Source organism: Papaver somniferum, chromosome 8 (genome assembly GCF_003573695.1).
Source record: "Papaver somniferum cultivar HN1 chromosome 8, ASM357369v1, whole genome shotgun sequence".
Taxonomy (NCBI): domain Eukaryota; kingdom Viridiplantae; phylum Streptophyta; class Magnoliopsida; order Ranunculales; family Papaveraceae; genus Papaver; species Papaver somniferum.
The window spans coordinates 81,568,843-81,586,556 of NC_039365.1; the positions used below are offsets into that span (position 1 = coordinate 81,568,843).

At 36.4% G+C, this 17,714-nt stretch overlaps 4 protein-coding genes across 7 annotated transcripts; 3 read left to right on the top strand and 1 right to left on the bottom strand.

Moving 5' to 3' along the window:
• Positions 1–449: 449 nt before the first annotated feature.
• On the bottom strand, positions 450–1,787 carry LOC113305703. Its single transcript, XM_026554716.1, has 3 exons — positions 1,767–1,787; positions 1,140–1,715; positions 450–938 (listed from the first exon to the last, which is right to left on the bottom strand). Exons 1-3 carry the CDS (start codon positions 1,785–1,787, stop codon positions 450–452), a joined length of 1,086 nt encoding a protein of 361 aa, XP_026410501.1.
• Positions 1,788–2,874: 1,087 nt separating this feature from the next.
• Positions 2,875–5,999, top strand: LOC113305458. 4 transcript variants are annotated; one of them, XR_003338502.1, is made up of 4 exons: positions 2,875–3,164; positions 3,342–3,455; positions 4,058–4,689; positions 4,956–5,070. XR_003338502.1 is itself a non-coding variant. In XM_026554492.1 (4 exons), the coding sequence occupies exons 3-4, from the start codon at positions 4,466–4,468 to the stop codon at positions 5,179–5,181; spliced, it is 450 nt and encodes a 149-aa protein (XP_026410277.1). In that variant the 5' UTR covers positions 2,875–3,164; positions 3,342–4,249; positions 4,463–4,465; the 3' UTR covers positions 5,182–5,999. The 4 variants fall into 4 exon arrangements, 3 of the variants coding, with proteins under 3 accessions (XP_026410277.1, XP_026410279.1, XP_026410276.1); XM_026554492.1 differs by having other exon boundaries at positions 3,342–4,249; positions 4,463–4,689; positions 4,956–5,999; XM_026554494.1 differs by having other exon boundaries at positions 3,342–4,249; positions 4,475–4,689; positions 4,956–5,999.
• On the top strand, positions 5,320–6,664 carry LOC113305704 (protein FAR1-RELATED SEQUENCE 6-like). Its single transcript, XM_026554717.1, has 2 exons — positions 5,320–5,891; positions 6,124–6,664. The coding sequence occupies exons 1-2, from the start codon at positions 5,320–5,322 to the stop codon at positions 6,662–6,664; spliced, it is 1,113 nt and encodes a 370-aa protein (XP_026410502.1).
• A 7,778-nt stretch (positions 6,665–14,442) lies between these two features.
• On the top strand, positions 14,443–16,608 carry LOC113301944. Its single transcript, XM_026550779.1, has 4 exons — positions 14,443–14,677; positions 14,783–14,849; positions 16,044–16,133; positions 16,295–16,608. The coding sequence occupies exons 1-4, from the start codon at positions 14,516–14,518 to the stop codon at positions 16,372–16,374; spliced, it is 399 nt and encodes a 132-aa protein (XP_026406564.1). The 5' UTR covers positions 14,443–14,515; the 3' UTR covers positions 16,375–16,608.
• The last annotated feature ends 1,106 nt before the right edge of the window (positions 16,609–17,714 follow it).

The window sequence follows — 17,714 nt, forward strand, 5'->3', positions numbered from 1 at the left end:
AGGATTACATGTCTCTGTACAGAAGGCATCATGAATTTTACCCAAATAACTCATACTAGGTAAACTGTGCATCCACCGTTCTTCACCTCTCTTTGGGTAGTATATTACATAGTTTCTAAAAAAAGATAAATCTTCATCTTCAGTGAATCTATGATCATCCATAAATTAACCAGAAAATAGAGAAGTGTTTTTGTAGAGAAGTGAAGGTGAAGGTGTGGAAGTGTTTTTGTAGAGAAGTAAAGGTGAAGGTGTGATTCTGAAATGGATGAAGCGAAGGTATATTTATAAGGAATGTTGGCGATTGAGTCTAGATCGTTACTTTAAATGACTGTTAAAAAATTTAAGCTTAAACAGCTTCAAAACAAAACTATGGAACATCAAATGAAACTTAAACAATTAAACAATTTCAAAAAAAAAAAAACTATAAAATAACAAATGAAACAACACTGCTAAATTTGTCCTCCATCTCTTCCAAGCTCAGCCCACATACTCGCTATGAGATCTTCCCTTAACCTGCTATACAGAGTTTTATTCTCAATATGACTGGTTATTTGTGCATAGTTCCTTGCAGGTAATCCTCTTGATGGTATAATCTCAGGCCTTAAGTCTTCATCTTGATGGTTAGTCCAATTCTTAGTACGACGAGTTTCATGGATTACCATGTTATGCATAATGATGCAAGTCAGCATAGTCTTATGCATTACACGAGCACTTAGACCCCGATAAGGCCCACAAATGATTGCAAACTTCCGCTTCAGAATTTCAAAAGCACGTTCCACATCCTTTCTCAGATCCATTTGTCTACTATTGAAATATGAGTATGAACGACCCATTTCACCAGCGGGTGGTTGACGGTAACATTGAACTAAAGTTGACCATTTTGGATAAATTCCATCTGCAAGATAATATGTATTGATTCTGTTGATACTGAAATTTACCTGAGGAGAAATTCCATACTTTAAATCTTCAAATAAAGGCGATTTGTGTAAAACATTTATATTGTTTTGGGATCCCGGGAGACCAAAAAAAGCGTTTCATATCCAACAATCATATGAAGAAGCAGCCTCAAGGATAACCGTTGGTTTTTCGTAGTGAACCTTATACTGACCGGCCCAATAGGTAGGGCATCTGGTCCATACCCAATGCATGCAGTCAAGACTACCCAACATTCCAGGAAATCCCCTTTCCTGATTTTGCTTTAATATTTCTCTAACATCTGCGTCAGTTGGTTTACATAAATAGGTTTGACCAAAATGATTAATCATTGTTTCACAAAACAACGAAAGATACTTATATGCGGTTTTTTTGCCAATACGAAGGTACTCATCATTAGAATCTGGAGGTCTGCCATATCCTAGAATCCTTAAGGCCGAAGTAACCTTTTGTTCAGGGTTATGACCCCTAATATTCAGTGCATCATACTGATAAATAAATTGAGGTTCTACCTGAAAAAGCTCACCAATAATCTTTAGCACCAAATGTCGGGGCATGCGGAATCGGTCTTGGAAATTTTCATCAGAGAACACACAATCGGGAAGAAAATAATCGTGCATCAGCTTCTCGTGCCATTCATCCCAACCTCGGTACATATATCTTCTTGTCAACACTTCTTTTGGCTCTGGATCTCTAGGTATTTGCCCCGATGAATATAGCTGCAACAAGTTGTTGGTTAGATCTTTATCTTCATCTGACTCATCATCAATTTGTTTCAACGCCTGAACGAATATTCATTGTTGTTCTTCAAATCGATCCATATGAATACGCACTTCTTCCTCAGAAGTATCCATTGAGTTGAAAATAAAAATTAAACAGATGATTAAAGGTACAAAAAAGTAAGATGATATAGTTAATGAGAAAATGAGGTGTGATTAAATTGAATTGAATGGGGTGAATTTATAGGGAGACATGGGGGGGAATATCCGTTACTTCCCTATTTAATAACCGACGATGACTAGACCGACCGGTTTTATGTAGACCGCTAGCGGTCTGGTCTCAAACGTTCGGTGGAGTCTCGATCGCTTAAGTTATGTAGAAAATGACGTTTAGTCCCAAAGTTTGTGGGATTTGGACGCTTTAGTCCATCCATCTGAAGCCCATTACAATCTAGTCCAAAAAAGCCCCGCCTGGTACGGTTTAGTCCAAACATGGACGAGTTAGTCCAAATTCATAAACGAGTCCCGATTTTGCGAGTTTTCCATATACCATAATTACCCTTGAACGATTCCTGATATATAAAGCGTGATTTTGAAATCGGAATTTTTGGATCTGAAACTTGAATTCAAAACAGGATGCAGCTCAGAGATTAGTTTTGGGAGGCGATTTAACACTTTCAGTGAGGATTCGATCGTTTCTTCATCATATTTCAACTCAGGTTACATTCAAAAGAGTTCTAGAGTCGAAAATTCTTAATCTCATATTTGAAATCACGACAGATTGAGAGATAGATCGTTCCAGGTTTGAATTCGGAGGTGATTTAACAGATTCGTAGAGGTTAGATTGGATTTGATTGTTAATGGAGCAGAATTCAACCTCAGGTTAGTTTTCTTTTGGTTGTATTTCATCTGTTACATCTAATTTTCAGGTTTTGTTTCTGATTTTTAGTTTTCCTGAGTTTATGAGTTGATGATATCAATTCGTATGATCTTGAGTTGATATTTTGTTTATACTAGCTTTTGATTCTCGTGATGATGATGATTTACTGTTAATACTAGATTACTGGGCCGACGAAGTATTGAATTTTTTTTTTTGAAGCATGAAGTATTGGTACATGTGTGGTTTAAGTGAAGCCAATGCATACGTATTGTCAAGTCAACAAACCATAAAATAAGAAAAAGTTGATATTCTCAATCTCTCCGTCAGTCCATCTCCTTCCTCTTCGCTTATCTTCCTCCTCTTTTTCATCTTTCTACTTCTGTAACTCATGCCTTTTTTTTTTGTAAAAATGTTGAATGATTTGAATCAAATCAAAATCTTCAATAATCTAACGAATAAGTCGCATCATAGGTATTCTTATAAACTCATATTTCCTTCATCCCTGTTCATATCATAAAACCACCAACTTGAAATAAAACATTTATCAATATTGTTTGTGGTTTGAGGGTATGGATTATCAAATATCTGCTAGCAAAATGAAACCAATTTCTTCTTTGATGGTTGATTTCATGGTTAGTCAATTTTTTGTTTTTTTGAAATTATTTCATTGATTATTTTCTATGGATTATGAGTTTGGAATTGACTCACTGTGTTGAGTGAGTTTGTTGTGCTGCTGCGTCTATGACTCGGGTTGTGAAGTAAATGGGATGAGTTGAGATTTAACCCAAAGTTTTCCTCTGTTTTTGCAGGAAAGAAGGAAATGTTTGATCTGTGAATTTTGTGGATATCGACTCAATCAAAGGATTAAATCATCAAAAGGGAGACCCGTATTGTTCCTTTTAAGTGAAACTGAATTAGATTTTGTTAGTATTCAATGTTTTAAATTGATTTTTTTAATTTGAATTATTATTTTTTTCCAACGAAAATGATACTGAAATCGATCGATTATGATCGAATGGATTTGGATTTTGATGTACTTTGAACATGAAATTTGTTCGTTTCATTGGACTTGATTGAAATTGGGTAACAATTTATTTGATTATTACAAAAAGAATCTTAATTTTATGAAATTAGAAGAAAAAAAAACTGATTTTATTTTTTTTGTACATTTATTATGACTGACAAAGACTACATATTGCCATCACATAGAAGGCCTCCTTAACAGTCGGGCAACCAGATCAATTCGATTTTTGTTTACTGTTGTTTGATGATGTTTTTTTAGTTTTATGATGAATGATAAAAAATCAAACTGATACTAGATCCTAGGCTTATGATTTATTCAATTATATGTTCCAGTAAGATTCTGGAGCTTAATTGATGGAGTATTTTATCTAGGTTTAGTGTTACTTGATGTTTTTGGCTTCGATTGAATGTGTACTTTCCTGTACACCGTTTACTTTTAGATTATATGAAATTGTTGTTTGAAGCTTCAGATGTTTATGATCATTTTTTTTGTAATATGTAGGGGTATCAAACAGGTCTGAGAAGTTTATTAATGTTGTTTTGAAACATGGTGAGCATTCTGCTGTTTTTCGTGTTTATACTAAAACAACCGTAGAAGAATTGAAGCATTTTGCATGCAAGCGCTGGAGGTCTTTGTCTCCTGGGAGTATATGTTTCATCTATATGGATAATGCTCAAGTAGTTTTTATGCAAGGTGATATACAACTGCAAAGCTTAATTGGTTTCATGATTCTTATTGATAATGAAGATGTCTATTTGAATGTGGATATGATTCGGAATCATACTTCTCGTTCTAAGTATGGTTGTAGCAGTAGTTCTGGTTCTAAGTTTGGTTGTAGCAGTAGTTCTGGTTCTTGTTCTAAGTATTCTTGTGTAACTGAAAGTCCTAAGATGGTAAGGGTGTTAGATCATGATGCAGACAAGGGGTAGAGAATTTATGGGTGGTGTTAAAGCTGTTAGGATTGCTCTCGATAAGTACAAGATGGCTACTGGTCACAAGATTGTTATTCTTAAAAATGACACGACTCATTTTACTGCAAAATGCGAAGAAGATGGTTGTGGTTGGAGGATTCACTTTGGGCCTGTGAATGGTGATACTTCTCGGTTCGTGCTGAAAGATTGTAATGCTCACAGGTTAGTGGTTTTCATACTAGTCCACATTACTTATCTTTAGGCTTTTTGTGTGTATGTCCATAGTGGTGGACATAGTTGTACACCTTATATATGTGGATTTATTTTAGGTGTACATTGTGGTGCACAGTATTTGTTGTACTCTTAAATTACATATTCTTGCTTGGTTTGTGTGTATGTCCATAGTGTTGGTTTTGAGATCTTATTAGGTGTACATTGTGGTTCACATTACTTATTCCATTTTTTTCTTGTTTTTTTCTTTTTTGTAGTTGTGGTGTTGGTTTGAGGTTAAAGAGTCCTGCGGTGACAACCAAGTTAGTCAAGCATTTGATCGCTGACAATATACAGGGGGATCCTAGCTTAAAACTCAGACAGATCATGTCACTTTTTAAGAAAAATTATGGGTCCAATATTAAGTATCACCATGCCCGTAGAGCGAAAGAAGCTGTATTTGAAGAACATTATAGCGATGACGAGAAGTCTTATAGCGATTAAACTTGGTATGTCAGAGCAATTGAAGAAACTAATCCCGATATCTATGTGAAGTTTTAAGTTGAGGATGAAACCAGTATATTTCAGAGGATATTCATTTGTTTCGGTGCTTGCAAGCATAGCTATAGGTATCTCAGGCCCATGATTTACTTGGACACTACTTTCCTTACTGGTAGATACAGGGGTACTTTGATGGCTGCGACATGTATCAATGGAAACAATGGTTTTTACCCATTTGATTTTGCTATTGTTTCTACTGAAAACAAAGATGATTGGTTTTGGCTTCTGGAGAATCTTCAACAAGTTGTCGATGGTCGTCAGATTGTTTTCCTTAGTGATCGTGTAGAAGGACTTTTGCAGGGCATTCCAAAATATTTTCCTAATTCACATCACAACTATTGCGTTTACCACATCAAATGCAATCTCCCCATTGGATCAGGTGATGCGAATTCGAAGCCCGTTATTGATTTTTTTTACAAAGCTGCCTACTCTTACACACCGGCGAACTTTGAAGAAGCTTTGCGGGGAATGAATGCAATTAGATGTGGACATGTTGCTAACTATATCAGGACTATTCCAAAAGAGAAATGGGCAGATGCATTTTTCCCTGTATGCAGATATGGTGCTCACTCTTCAACTCTTGCCGAGTCCTTCAACAACTGGGTTCTTCCTTTCAAAAAGTTTCTTGCTTTTGCTCTTCTCGATGCGATACAGTGAGTTTTATGTTTGGTGGTTTATTTATGTAAGTCTGTCTAAATTGTTGCATACATGGAATTGCTTGATCTGTAAATACTTGTACACATGTTTTATCTGTGATTATGCAACTGTGTGTACATTATTGTACACATGGATTTCCTTAATGTGTACATTGTTGTACACATGTTTTATCTGTATTCCTTCTGGATCATGTTTTTGATTCTATGTTTTGTGTTTTTATTATGTTAGTTTGAAGGTTATGGAGAAGATGTCTGAGAGAAGGATAAAAGGTCTAGAAAATTTCAACACTAGGCTCACTCCTGAATATGAGGCTTTACTAAAGGAAAACATCGACATTGGTCGTACTTGGACTGTTGTTCAGTCCATGGAAAGATTGTATGAAGTCGGGTCTCCCCGGACTCATTCTGTAGATCTATTGCAGAAAACTTGTACATGTCACAGGTGGCGAGTTAATGGTTTTCCTTGTGCACATGCTTGTGCTGACATTCAAGCTACGAGAGAAGACATCTATTCATTTGTTGAGCCATACGTCACCACCGAATGGTACAACAGGACATACCAGGAGATCATCTTTCCAATCCCCAATTATGAAAAGCCGCATGCTTATGATCCTAGTGATAGGGTTATTGTTCCTATTCCTGTTCCTCCACCCGGTAGACGAAGAACACAGCGTATCAAGAATGCTTATGAGAAGCAAAAGAGGCCTATGATGTGCACAAAGTGCTTCACCCTTGGTCACCATAACAGAGCTACCTGCCCCATGATTTGATGCTTTTTTCTATGTTTCATTTGTTCAAAAGATTTTATATGTTTGGTCTTTACTTTTGGTAATGTCTTTTCAATTTTCTTTGGCGTGGATAATTAGTACCAGGACATGTGTACCATTATGTACACCTTCCCGTGAACTTCCGTTTTTCTTACCCGTCTTTTTACATGTGTACCACTATGTACACCTTGGTGTACAATGGATGCTACTAGTCTATTTTGTTTAGTAATATTATATATTTTCAGTTCTGTATAATTAGTAATTACTTTTGCTATGTTCAATTTTTATGTTTTCAGTTCTGCATGATATAAAAAATTTAGTAATATTTTTATGTCTTCAATTTTCATACTTTTGATAAAGTATGAAAATATGTCAGTACATGTGTACCTTTATGTACACCTTCTTAACATTTTCTGCTCTGTCAGTAAATGTACACCTTAAGATTTCAAAACCTGTAATATACACTTCAATGGTAGTGATAAGTTAGAACTTGTAACATCAATAACATCAATATTGAAATTAATAAAAATATTAATTCAAGGTGTTGATAAGTCATAAACAAAGTGATAAAAACTGAAATTTGAAAAGTTGTCTGAAAAGATAGAAAATGTTTTGAAGCAGTTCATAAAGTGATCTTGTATAATGAAGCTTAAAATAAACTCTTCCTTCTCTTCAACGATTTCATCTCTTTACTCAGGCGCCACTCCTTGTGATAATCATCAGTTGCTATATCCCACACCTTTTCATACGATCCGACTTTTTTCAGCATCTTGGCCACCAATATTGCTCTCATTCACTGACAAATGCGTTCGGCCCTCTGTTGATCTCTTTCAATACTCTTTCTCTTCTTCATACCTCGTTTCATAAAGTATCAAGTGTATAGGAGGCAGTCTGGATTGATAACCTGAGTAGGACATTGCATGATGTTTATTTTGTGCGGTTGTATAGGTGCATCACCCTTTAACACTCTCTTCTTGTTGAGTTCCAATTGCACCACATTTTCCAGTTGTTGTGCATCATCTTTATATTCCTCATTTGAGTGAAACGAGTTGTACCACTTCCACTCTTCAGCTATGAAATAAAACTTCAGAAGCGACCAGTGAAGTCCTACTGCCATTTTTTATGTAGAGTGATTGACGGGGATTACAAGAACTTCCAGATTGTCAGGCATGTCCCGTATGAAATCAACCACAAGCTTTTGTACAGTGCTCATGATATCGTTATTCACATAGTACTGAAATCAATAATTTGTTGGAAAATAAAATAAATTAGGTACACCTAAATTAAACAAGAAAATTAAGAAGCATCTACACTACCACATATCAAACATTTTAGGCCTGGAAACAGATGTATGACATAGATGTATCCATGACGTATGATATAGGTGTACAACTATGTACACACCTATATAAAATCTAACAATCAAGCATCCATGCAAACACTTAAGCAGAGCATGTGTCAATCATATAACATACTGGTATACATCTAAGTCCACACCTAAAGAAATCTACAAACACATAGAACACGCCATGTCAATCAGGTGTACTAGTATGTACACATCATTAAAGTATCTATATATAACATTTTTGATTGGTTTTTGAGAGACTTACACATGCAGTAGGGCTCATTACTTCACATCTCATGTACTTTTGATCATCTGGATGACGAAAGCTATCTCTGACCATTGCTTTGCAACGTCGATAGACATAGAACTGCAGTACCTCTTGGTCCAGATACTTGTTGAACATCAATTCACGAAGTACTTTTCCCACAATCAGAATATATTCCCTGACTGTTGGATCTTCGAGCCTTGTTAGTTCCCAAGTTACAGAGCTGCATAATCATAAAGGAAATGTTAACATGGTGGTACATAGTGGTACACATAACTTTTTTTCCAATAAGATTCAATCATTCGTATAGTGCGAGGTATTGTTTTCTAAACTTAGCCCAGGCTTTCATAATCGAAGAATTTATGTACCCTTCTTTTGTCCTGTCCTGGTTCCATGGCTTGGTATAGTTCTGATTGACGAATATCTGGTAATGGGCGATAAGGATGATACTCATTTTCCTTTCTCTTTATTGGTGCAGGATAACCCGGTTCTTCTCCCTCTTTTTGGATACCCTTGCCTTTTTGATCCACTTTCATCCTAACTTGTCTGTTTTTACCCTCGACAGTGAAATCAGGAGGAAGTTTTTTCTTTGCAGCTCTCTTTGGTGCTGTCTTGGATAACCTTCCAGACGCTTTTGTCTTCAAAATCTATGTTTCCTTCATCTTCCCAGCTCTTGTCTTTGATGGTGGTGTCTTCTGCTCTTCTACTTCTTGACTGCTAAAAAATGCATCTCCATGCTGTTGTATGAACTGCACTGCTTCATCAATGACCCTTTATCGTACATCTTCATTGGATAATGATCTTTGCGACGACTCTTCTTTTGGATCTTCTTGGCTCAACAGTTGAAAACTTGGACATTCGTGGATCACGATTGCCATCTTTTCCTTCACGTCAGATGCTGCCATTTTGTAACAACCTTTTTCAAGATTTATGAAAACACTTTTAGACAAGTTGTCTAGAAGGTCCTCAATTGATGCATAAGGATCATTCTGTTGATCTTATTCCTGTGTGAGTAAAAGCACATCTTCTTCAACCGGCAACATGTCTTTAGGGTCCAACTGAAATATGGCTTGAACTGCGATTATCGTAGCCTCATCAATTTCAGCTGTTTGAGTGGCATCCTGGTCTTCTTGATATGCAGCTGTCTCTGGCAGAGAAGTGCTGAAAAAATACATTTTTTGTTAGGTGTACATCTTGGTACACATATACAGAAAATGAAAAGAAATGCAAGCCGAGATCATCTCGTACCTAGGCTTCTTAGCAGTTTCAGACTCAACACCTTTCCCTGTTCCATCCTTGCCATCCCTCCCTTCATTTGTTTTTGACAGAGGAGTGCTAAAAGATTCAAGTTTAGACAAAAGATATGAGTTTTAGCATACTGGTGTACAGCTATCTACACACATAAAAACAAAATGACTGCCACATTTAATTAGCGTGATTTTATACCTTCGCTTTTCAGAAGTTTCAGACGGAACTTCATTGTTTTCAGATTTCCCACCCTCGTCATCACCACCTTTGCTACCCTCTTTGTCATTGTCATCACCATGCATATCACTACCTTTGCCACCTTCGTCATCATCATCATGCATATCACCACCTTTTCCACCACCATCCTACTCATCCTGCTCCTCATCACCACCTTTTCCATTATCATCCCCCTCCTCATCATCATCCTGCTCCTCATCACCACCTTTGCCACCACCATAGTCCTCCTCCTCCTCGTCATCCTCCTCCTCCTGCTCCTTATCACTGCCATCCAGATCACCAGCTTTGCCACTTCTCTTGCCTTTCTCACCTTCCTCATCATCATCATCATCATCACTATCATCCATATCATCAACTTTTCCACTTTTCTCACCTTTCTAACCTTCCTCCTCCTCTTGCTCATCATCATCACGTTCATCATCACTTTTTAATTCTTTGTTAAATGAAATGATTTCTTACAAGGAGTCAACAAACAAATCAACAAGATCCTTATCATCTTGCACATTCCTTGCATCAGCTTCATAAAGTTTTTTGCTTTTTTCATCAATGAAGCTAACAAGCTTCAAATGTTTAGCCTTCAAGTCATAAAGCTCTTCCAATGCTTCATCTCTTTGTTGTATTGCTTTCTACAACTTTTCTTTCAGTGCATCTCTGCTATTTTCTTGCCTATTTTTTCTATACTCTTCCATTATCTGTTGTTGTTCATCACTGCAAGCTTTTACCCATCCGGGTTGCATCTGAAAACATGCCAAAGTATCAATATGGATAACAGGTGTACCTATTATTACACCTGTGTTACAGGTGTATATTGTTGTACATGAAAAAAATTTGTCACCATTTTGTAAACCTTATCAAGGTGTATATCTAGTGTACACATCTAGGAAGAAATCACTATCGTAATAAAGTTACCGAGTTACCTTTTCCATGATTCATTAATGTCTTTCTCTATTGTATTGCTGACGTCACTTATTATCCAACTTAGAAACCTAGGAAAACCTTGTTCATTGCTTGGCGTCATGCTATTGTTGTGTTCAGCAAACCAATACTGCATTGACAACACATGTAAAGAGTTATAAATGTTAGGACCCAACAAATACAGTGAACCAAAGCATGTAAATTTGTACAACTTAAAACTGGTGTAAAACAATGTACACGTGTAAACTCACCAACAGGTATACCATACAACCATTAACTCTAAGTGGTGAGGCAATATGTTTCTTGATGCTATCCATAAGATATTGATGTATATGAACTGGACAGTTGTGGTTTTTTTCATTCTATCCAATGATTCAAAGTAGGGAGCAAACTGACTCTTAGTAATCCATCTTCCATTTGCTATGGTAAAAAAAACAGTGATGCACAGGTACATCCCAAACAACACTACCAAGTCCTCAGCATTTCTCTCAATCTCCATATCCAACGTTGGTTTTAACTTCATTATACGCAAGATTTCATTCTGCACATCTAGTTTCCCCAACCTAGATTGATCCTTCAGTTTCATTCGGTTTGTTAGTGAACCATATCTCTGCTCAGCTCTAGTTTTGGTACATTCTCCTTCCACAGGTTCTGATGCCACCATTTGTAATTCAAAAATTAAGAACAAATCTTCTGGCATACTTTCTACTTCTACAAACTTTTTCTTCTCGACAGTATTGAAAACAAAGACATTTCTCCCTGAATTATCATGGCGGAACTGGTTCACAATCTTAAAGATTGATTCTGGACTCTTGAACAACACATATCTCTTCTTCTCCTTTTTCTTTTCTGAGTTTTCCTCCTCTTTCTTTTCAGCTTTCTTGTGAAAAAAGACATTTAATACAGGCCAAAAAGGGCTCTCCTTTTGCTTCTCTAACTGAAATTCTGTGAACCAGACTTTTTTACGATCCCTTTTCCTTACTTCTCCATCCTCCTCAAGATATGTGTTCACAAACTCGTTGATTGCATGAAAACCTGATCTATAAGGCTTGTTTGTATCTATGAAAATAGACAAATGGGAATAAGAAAAGAGAAGCATAACACATGATACTCATACAAAAATGTCGGTGTACAAACCAGTACACTGGTACATAAATATAACAAGAGCAACAATAATTCCCATACAACACCATGATATCACTATAAACCAGACCATATATCACTATAACACCATGATGGTGTAAAAACCTGTACACTCCTACAAAAAAATCTTTAAAACAAGCACAACATGCCTTGAATCACTGCAATACAATGCTTGTGTACAAATCTGTACACACAAATGTAATGAAACAACTCCATAACACATATAACATGCCATTAACCATAAAACCACTCACAAACTCACATAACATGACATGTTGGTGTACTAGTATTTACACACCAGCAACAAAACTCATGAAAATTGCTCAAAAACAGACATAACTTGACATGAATCACTGCAACAACATGTTGGTGTACTAGTATGTAGACACCAACAAAAAATCCTATAAAAATTTCTAAAAAACAAAAATAAATGGACATGAATCACTGCACAACAGCCTAGGGGTGTACAGATCTGTACACGCCAACGACAAATGCTATAAAAATTTATAAAAAACAGATATAAATGGACATGAATCACTGCAACAGCCTAGGGGTGTACAAATCTGTACACATATACAACAAATCCCATTAATTTTTTTAAACAATAGGTATAAAATGAACATGAATCACTGCAACAACTTAGTGGTGTAAATATTTGTACACACCAACAACAAATCCTATAAAAATTTCTAAAAAACAGACATAACTGGACTTGAATTGTTACATTTTTTTCTTGTTTTAACAAATGTTAAAGGCTTTGAAGACTTTGATTTATTCTTAACTGGTGATGTTTTTGAAGTTTCTGGTACCGAAATTGATGTTGAAGGCTTTGAAGTCTTTGATTTCTTCTTAACTGGTGATGTTTTTGAAGTTTCTGGTACTGAAATTGATGTTGAAGGCTTTGTAATCTTTGATTTCTTCTTAACTGGTGATGTTTTTGAAGTTTCTGGTACCGAAATTGATGTTGAATCTTCTAATCCTCTCTTAGATCTCGTCTTTGGTCCTGTTGATTTTCGAATTTCTTCTATTGCAACTGATGGAGTTGGGGATGAAATTGGTGTTGAATCTTTTAATGCTGATGAAATTTCTTCTATTGCAACCGCTTGTCCGTCTTTTTTTTCTACTGATGTTGATTTTTGAATTTCTTCTACTACAACTGATGGATTTTCTTCATCATTTGATGTTGAGTCTTCAACTGTTGGTGCGTCCTTCTTTGAAACTACTTTATTTCATTTCACCATGATGTTACTGATACTTCAACCATCTAGGTGTTTTGATGAGTAAGATTTTAGGGTTTTAGTCTGTAAATTTTCTAGGGTTTGTCTGCAAAATTTCTTCTGAATTTTTTTTTGATTTTTTTCTTCTGAAGTTTCTGATAAAGCAAAATGGTGCAGTTACTAAATCTGTCCGTTACGCCGCAGTTTTAATCAGTTTTTAATTCAAGGCTAACGTGTCGCAACCAGAATCATTGTGTCAGTTACAAAACTGATTCATTTCATTGCACGTGTGCTTTATTAAAAGCGTGCGAAGGGTAGCGGCATCTTCATACAATTTTTGGATTAAATTGTACCCAGTCAACTAGGTCTGGACTAAAATGTACTATTATGGGCGGTTTTGGACTGAACCTTTTTTTTCCCTTAAGTTATTCCCCATAGTGGTGCAGCCAGTTTGCCAGGCCAGCTGGCATGGCAAATCCCATAGGAACCAGCCTCAGCATGGATAACCCATGCGTGTCAGCAACGGACAAGTCATGATGTACCTTTCCTTTAAATGGGCTTGGGTTTGAAGAACAAATTTTATCACGGCCAGGTAGGGTTGTAAATAATACCCGAAAATACTCGGCCTGCCTGTATCCTTCCGAGCCCGCCTGTACCCGAAGTAGCCCAAAGCCTGTTATGGCCCGTCATGGACCACCCGGCCTGGCCTGGATTAATTTATTGGGCGGTCTCGGGCTTTGCGATTAATTATGATGCCCGGCCTGATACCCGGCCTGGTGCCCGGCCTGAAAGCCTTCTATGTGCCATTAATCATTTAATATCCTCTTAAAAGACTTAAAAGTTACAATTTTATAATTGTCAATTTTGTGTCAAGAAAAATAAAATATATAATTGCTTTTTTACTTATAATTAACCTTTTCAAAACATTAATGGTAATATATTTTCTTATTAGAAAGTTTATTGTACTCTAATTAATTATTTATTATAGGCTAAAATTAAATATTTGTCAGTGTAATTTAAATATAAAATAATACTATCACTTATGATATGCGATGTTAGAAAGGAAAGGATATTGTATTTAATACCGTTCATTTGAAAATTTAAACTTAAAAAAAAAAAAATCAAAATAGTGGCATGTCCGGCCCGATCTGGCCTGCCCGTATAAAAAGCGGACTTTGGGCGATCTTTGGGTAGCAAATTATCTACTTGTGCCCGGCCTGTCCGGCCTGAATTTGTTTACGGGCTCACAAATATTAAGCCTGGCCTGCCCGGCCTGTCTTAGTTTTTGGGTCGGGCGGTCCGGCCTGCCCGAAATTACACCCCTACGGCCAGGTTGATTAGTTGGACCAAACTGATCAGCCACGTTGAAGATCCACACGGAACAGAAGATGCCTGTCCATAAAATCCTGAGATTTTAGGTCAAAACTCCTTTCGACTCTGAAACTTAAAGTTTAGGGTTTTGCAGTCCGAGCGAAGAGAAAGAGATGACAAAATTCAATGTAATTCAGAAGAAGAGAAGAGCACAAACTGCTGAACGTAAGAGAGAGCTTTTCGGACATCCATTAACTGGAAAACTAACGGAAAAACCTCAGTTTGTTCCTATCTCTGGTAAACGCAAGCGAAAGCTTTTTAAGAAATGGCGCAGGGTTTGTTTTCTCCGCCTCTCTCTCTCTCTCTCTTTCTGCTATAGAAGTAAGTTCTTCTCTTTGGATAGAGTTGGTTTTAATTTACTATTGTTTGTACATTTGTAGGACCAAAAGGAAGCCCTGGCAAAGGGTTTAATCACCATGGAAGATGTTGAGATGGCGGTTGCTGAAGGTACGAATTTATATCCTTAGACCTTTTCTTTTGATATCATATTTCCGTGTTCTTAAATTTCCACTTATCTAGTTTTGATTTTACGTTACAGTCAAATTCTTTGTCTGTGTTGGTTAGAATTAGATCATTTGTTGATTATCTGATAGGAATTCGATTGTTGTTTTTGTATGGTACCTAGTTGTGTTTGAAGTTACTCTTAGTTGGGTTCATGTGGGAATCTTATAGACTGAGGTTTGATACCTTTTGCAAGTGTTAGAATATGGGATGGTGTAGGGATAGATAATTTTGAACACTGGTCTTTGGGACAAAAAGGAAAGGATGGTTTTCTAATACGATTCATATTTTCTGTAAAGTAACGTTTATATTTCTAGTGGAAGAGCTTTAAGCCAAAACATAGTGTAAAAATGAAAGGTCTGGAAAGCTCGCAATTCATATACCCACTCTTTAGAGTTGTTGTCACTATATGATGAGTTCCTAGAGGATTCGATTGTTGGGTCTCATATTATTATTATTGCTTTTTTTGGTAAATCTGAAGGGAATAAGAAAAAAAATCAGCGAATATCTGTGGAGTCGAGTATCAAATAGCTCATGATGAGGTGACGCAGGAGGATCGGTTTGGTTACTGAAATTTTAGGGTAATCATATTTGTGCTAGTGTAAGTATGTATGTCAACTGGTTGAAGTTCCTTTTTGCTACTAGAGGTTTCAACAAGCACCTTTATGTGTATGTACATTGCTTGAATATATCACGAGCAATTACTCCTGTCATTTGAAATGACTGTCCAATTTTGTCATGCGTTAGTTGGCTTCTATTCTTTTTTTGTTTACAACATTTGCTATAGGCGAGTCTTCACTAATCAAAACTGTAAACAGAGAGGATATATTTAAAATCAAAGGTTAGCGGTTCTATGAAGCTTTCATCTCAGTACTGTTGAGTTAGCACTTTTTATGCATGCTAAATAATTAACATATGGCCTCAGCTATGTTCTTTCATCTGCTTCTTCCAAACATGTAATGTTTTTTTAAGTAACTACCACAAATTGCTTAGCTATTCAGGTTATTGACTGCATTGTGAAGAGTTGTTTTAAACAGAAATCTATTTGTGCATTGTGTATCGAGATTGAAGCTTCTTCTCTTCTATTGTTGATTGTTCCTATATATGAACATCTGATTTTTATTTACAATTGGTACTTAGGGCCATCCAAAGATAAAGCTTCCAAGACTTTGTCAAAGTTTCATATGAAGAAGAGTGCAAAGGTCCAAGTTAAAATGCTTAAGGGCAAAGGTATTCGCTACCCTAGTCGTCACCATTGTACCCAGTTCTTGTTATCAATTTATAGTTATCTTGAATATTCCATTGTACTTAAACATGTGCAGTTTGTTTCATTTTAGTTATAGTATATTATGTTCTCGAAGATCAACTCCTTTTCCTTTTTCGGTTTGTAGGCAAGGACCGAAAGAAGTCCACGTCCTCCAAGCTAGCATCATCAATGGAAGTGGCCGAAGTAGATGCCATGGTAGAATAATTACCAATGAACAGACACAATCTGTATTTACTGCTAAAGACTGTAATCTGTTTTTTCATTGACGGATTTCTTCAGAGTACCGACATGTTCGTGCAGAAGTTCTTATTTGGTTGTAGCTTAACGTAACAGTGTTTTAATCTCTTTCAGTTCATTGAGTCGGGTATGTTTTGTATCTATGCTTGTTGGGTTGTCAACGTTGAAATGAAAAAAAAAAAAAAAAAAGTATAACCACTACATACCTGACACTTGCGTGGCTGCGTCTCTAAATCCAATTTAACGTCTTCCATGGCTTATTTTGCTTAACAAGGCCATTGCTTATTTTGCTTAACACGCCGCACAACCATTTCAATTGGTACGGCTTTCTTGCACCCAGATGAGAGATCTGAATGCCATTTAAGAATGGATATGCCGGTTTCTATACACCAGGTTTATTGCCTAGTTTGCCACTTTTGCACCCACTATGGGCATGGCAAAGAGGCAAACATAACTGGCGAAGTAGTAAATATACCACTTAGCCAGATTCGGTATTGCCAGACTGAGAAAGATTAGCCATTTGAGACCGAGAAAGAGAGAGAAATTTGTGTGAATATATTGGTGTAAAGAATCAAGTTCCAAAATCACCTATTTATACGGAACAGAGGAAGAGTCGTTGGAGATAGAGTTTCCATCGAGCGGAAGACAATTTCACCAGCAGTAAGAACCATATCGCTGGCGTTATAGACATGATCGTTCGATAGCATCTCTATTGCTGGACCTTTTTTTCCCATATTGGCGTGGCTAATTTGCTAGGCCATCTGGTATATGCCATTGTGCATGGAGCCGGCCTTATAAGAGGTAAAAGTTACATGTTACTACTAACCACAAAGCCTTAGTTAAGTTCCCGGTCCATTAAAAGAGGAAAAAGTTACATATTACTGGTAACCACAAAGCCTTAGTTAAGTTCCCGGTCCATTAAAAGGGTAATGCTAATAGGAGTAAAGAGAGAAAGAAAGTGGGGTGAAATTAAATTTTAGATTTTTATAAATGACATTAACTAAGTGATTTGTCCATGTTCATCGTATTTTTATTCCAAATCTATTTCGGGATATTCAATTATTATATTAAACTTTATTTTTTATCCGTCTTGAAGAGATCTCCGCTCAACAATTATTTACCACGGGGAAGTTAGGCTAAAAGTTAGAATGTGACTTTTAACAATTCCTCGATCCATACCGAGAAACCTACCGATGAGTATAAATCTTTAATGTTGACAAATCCTTCTCCTAAATTGACTTTTCCCGGTTCTCAAAACTTGAGAGTTTTGTCCCTTGTATAATATATTTGATTTGATGATGTTACAA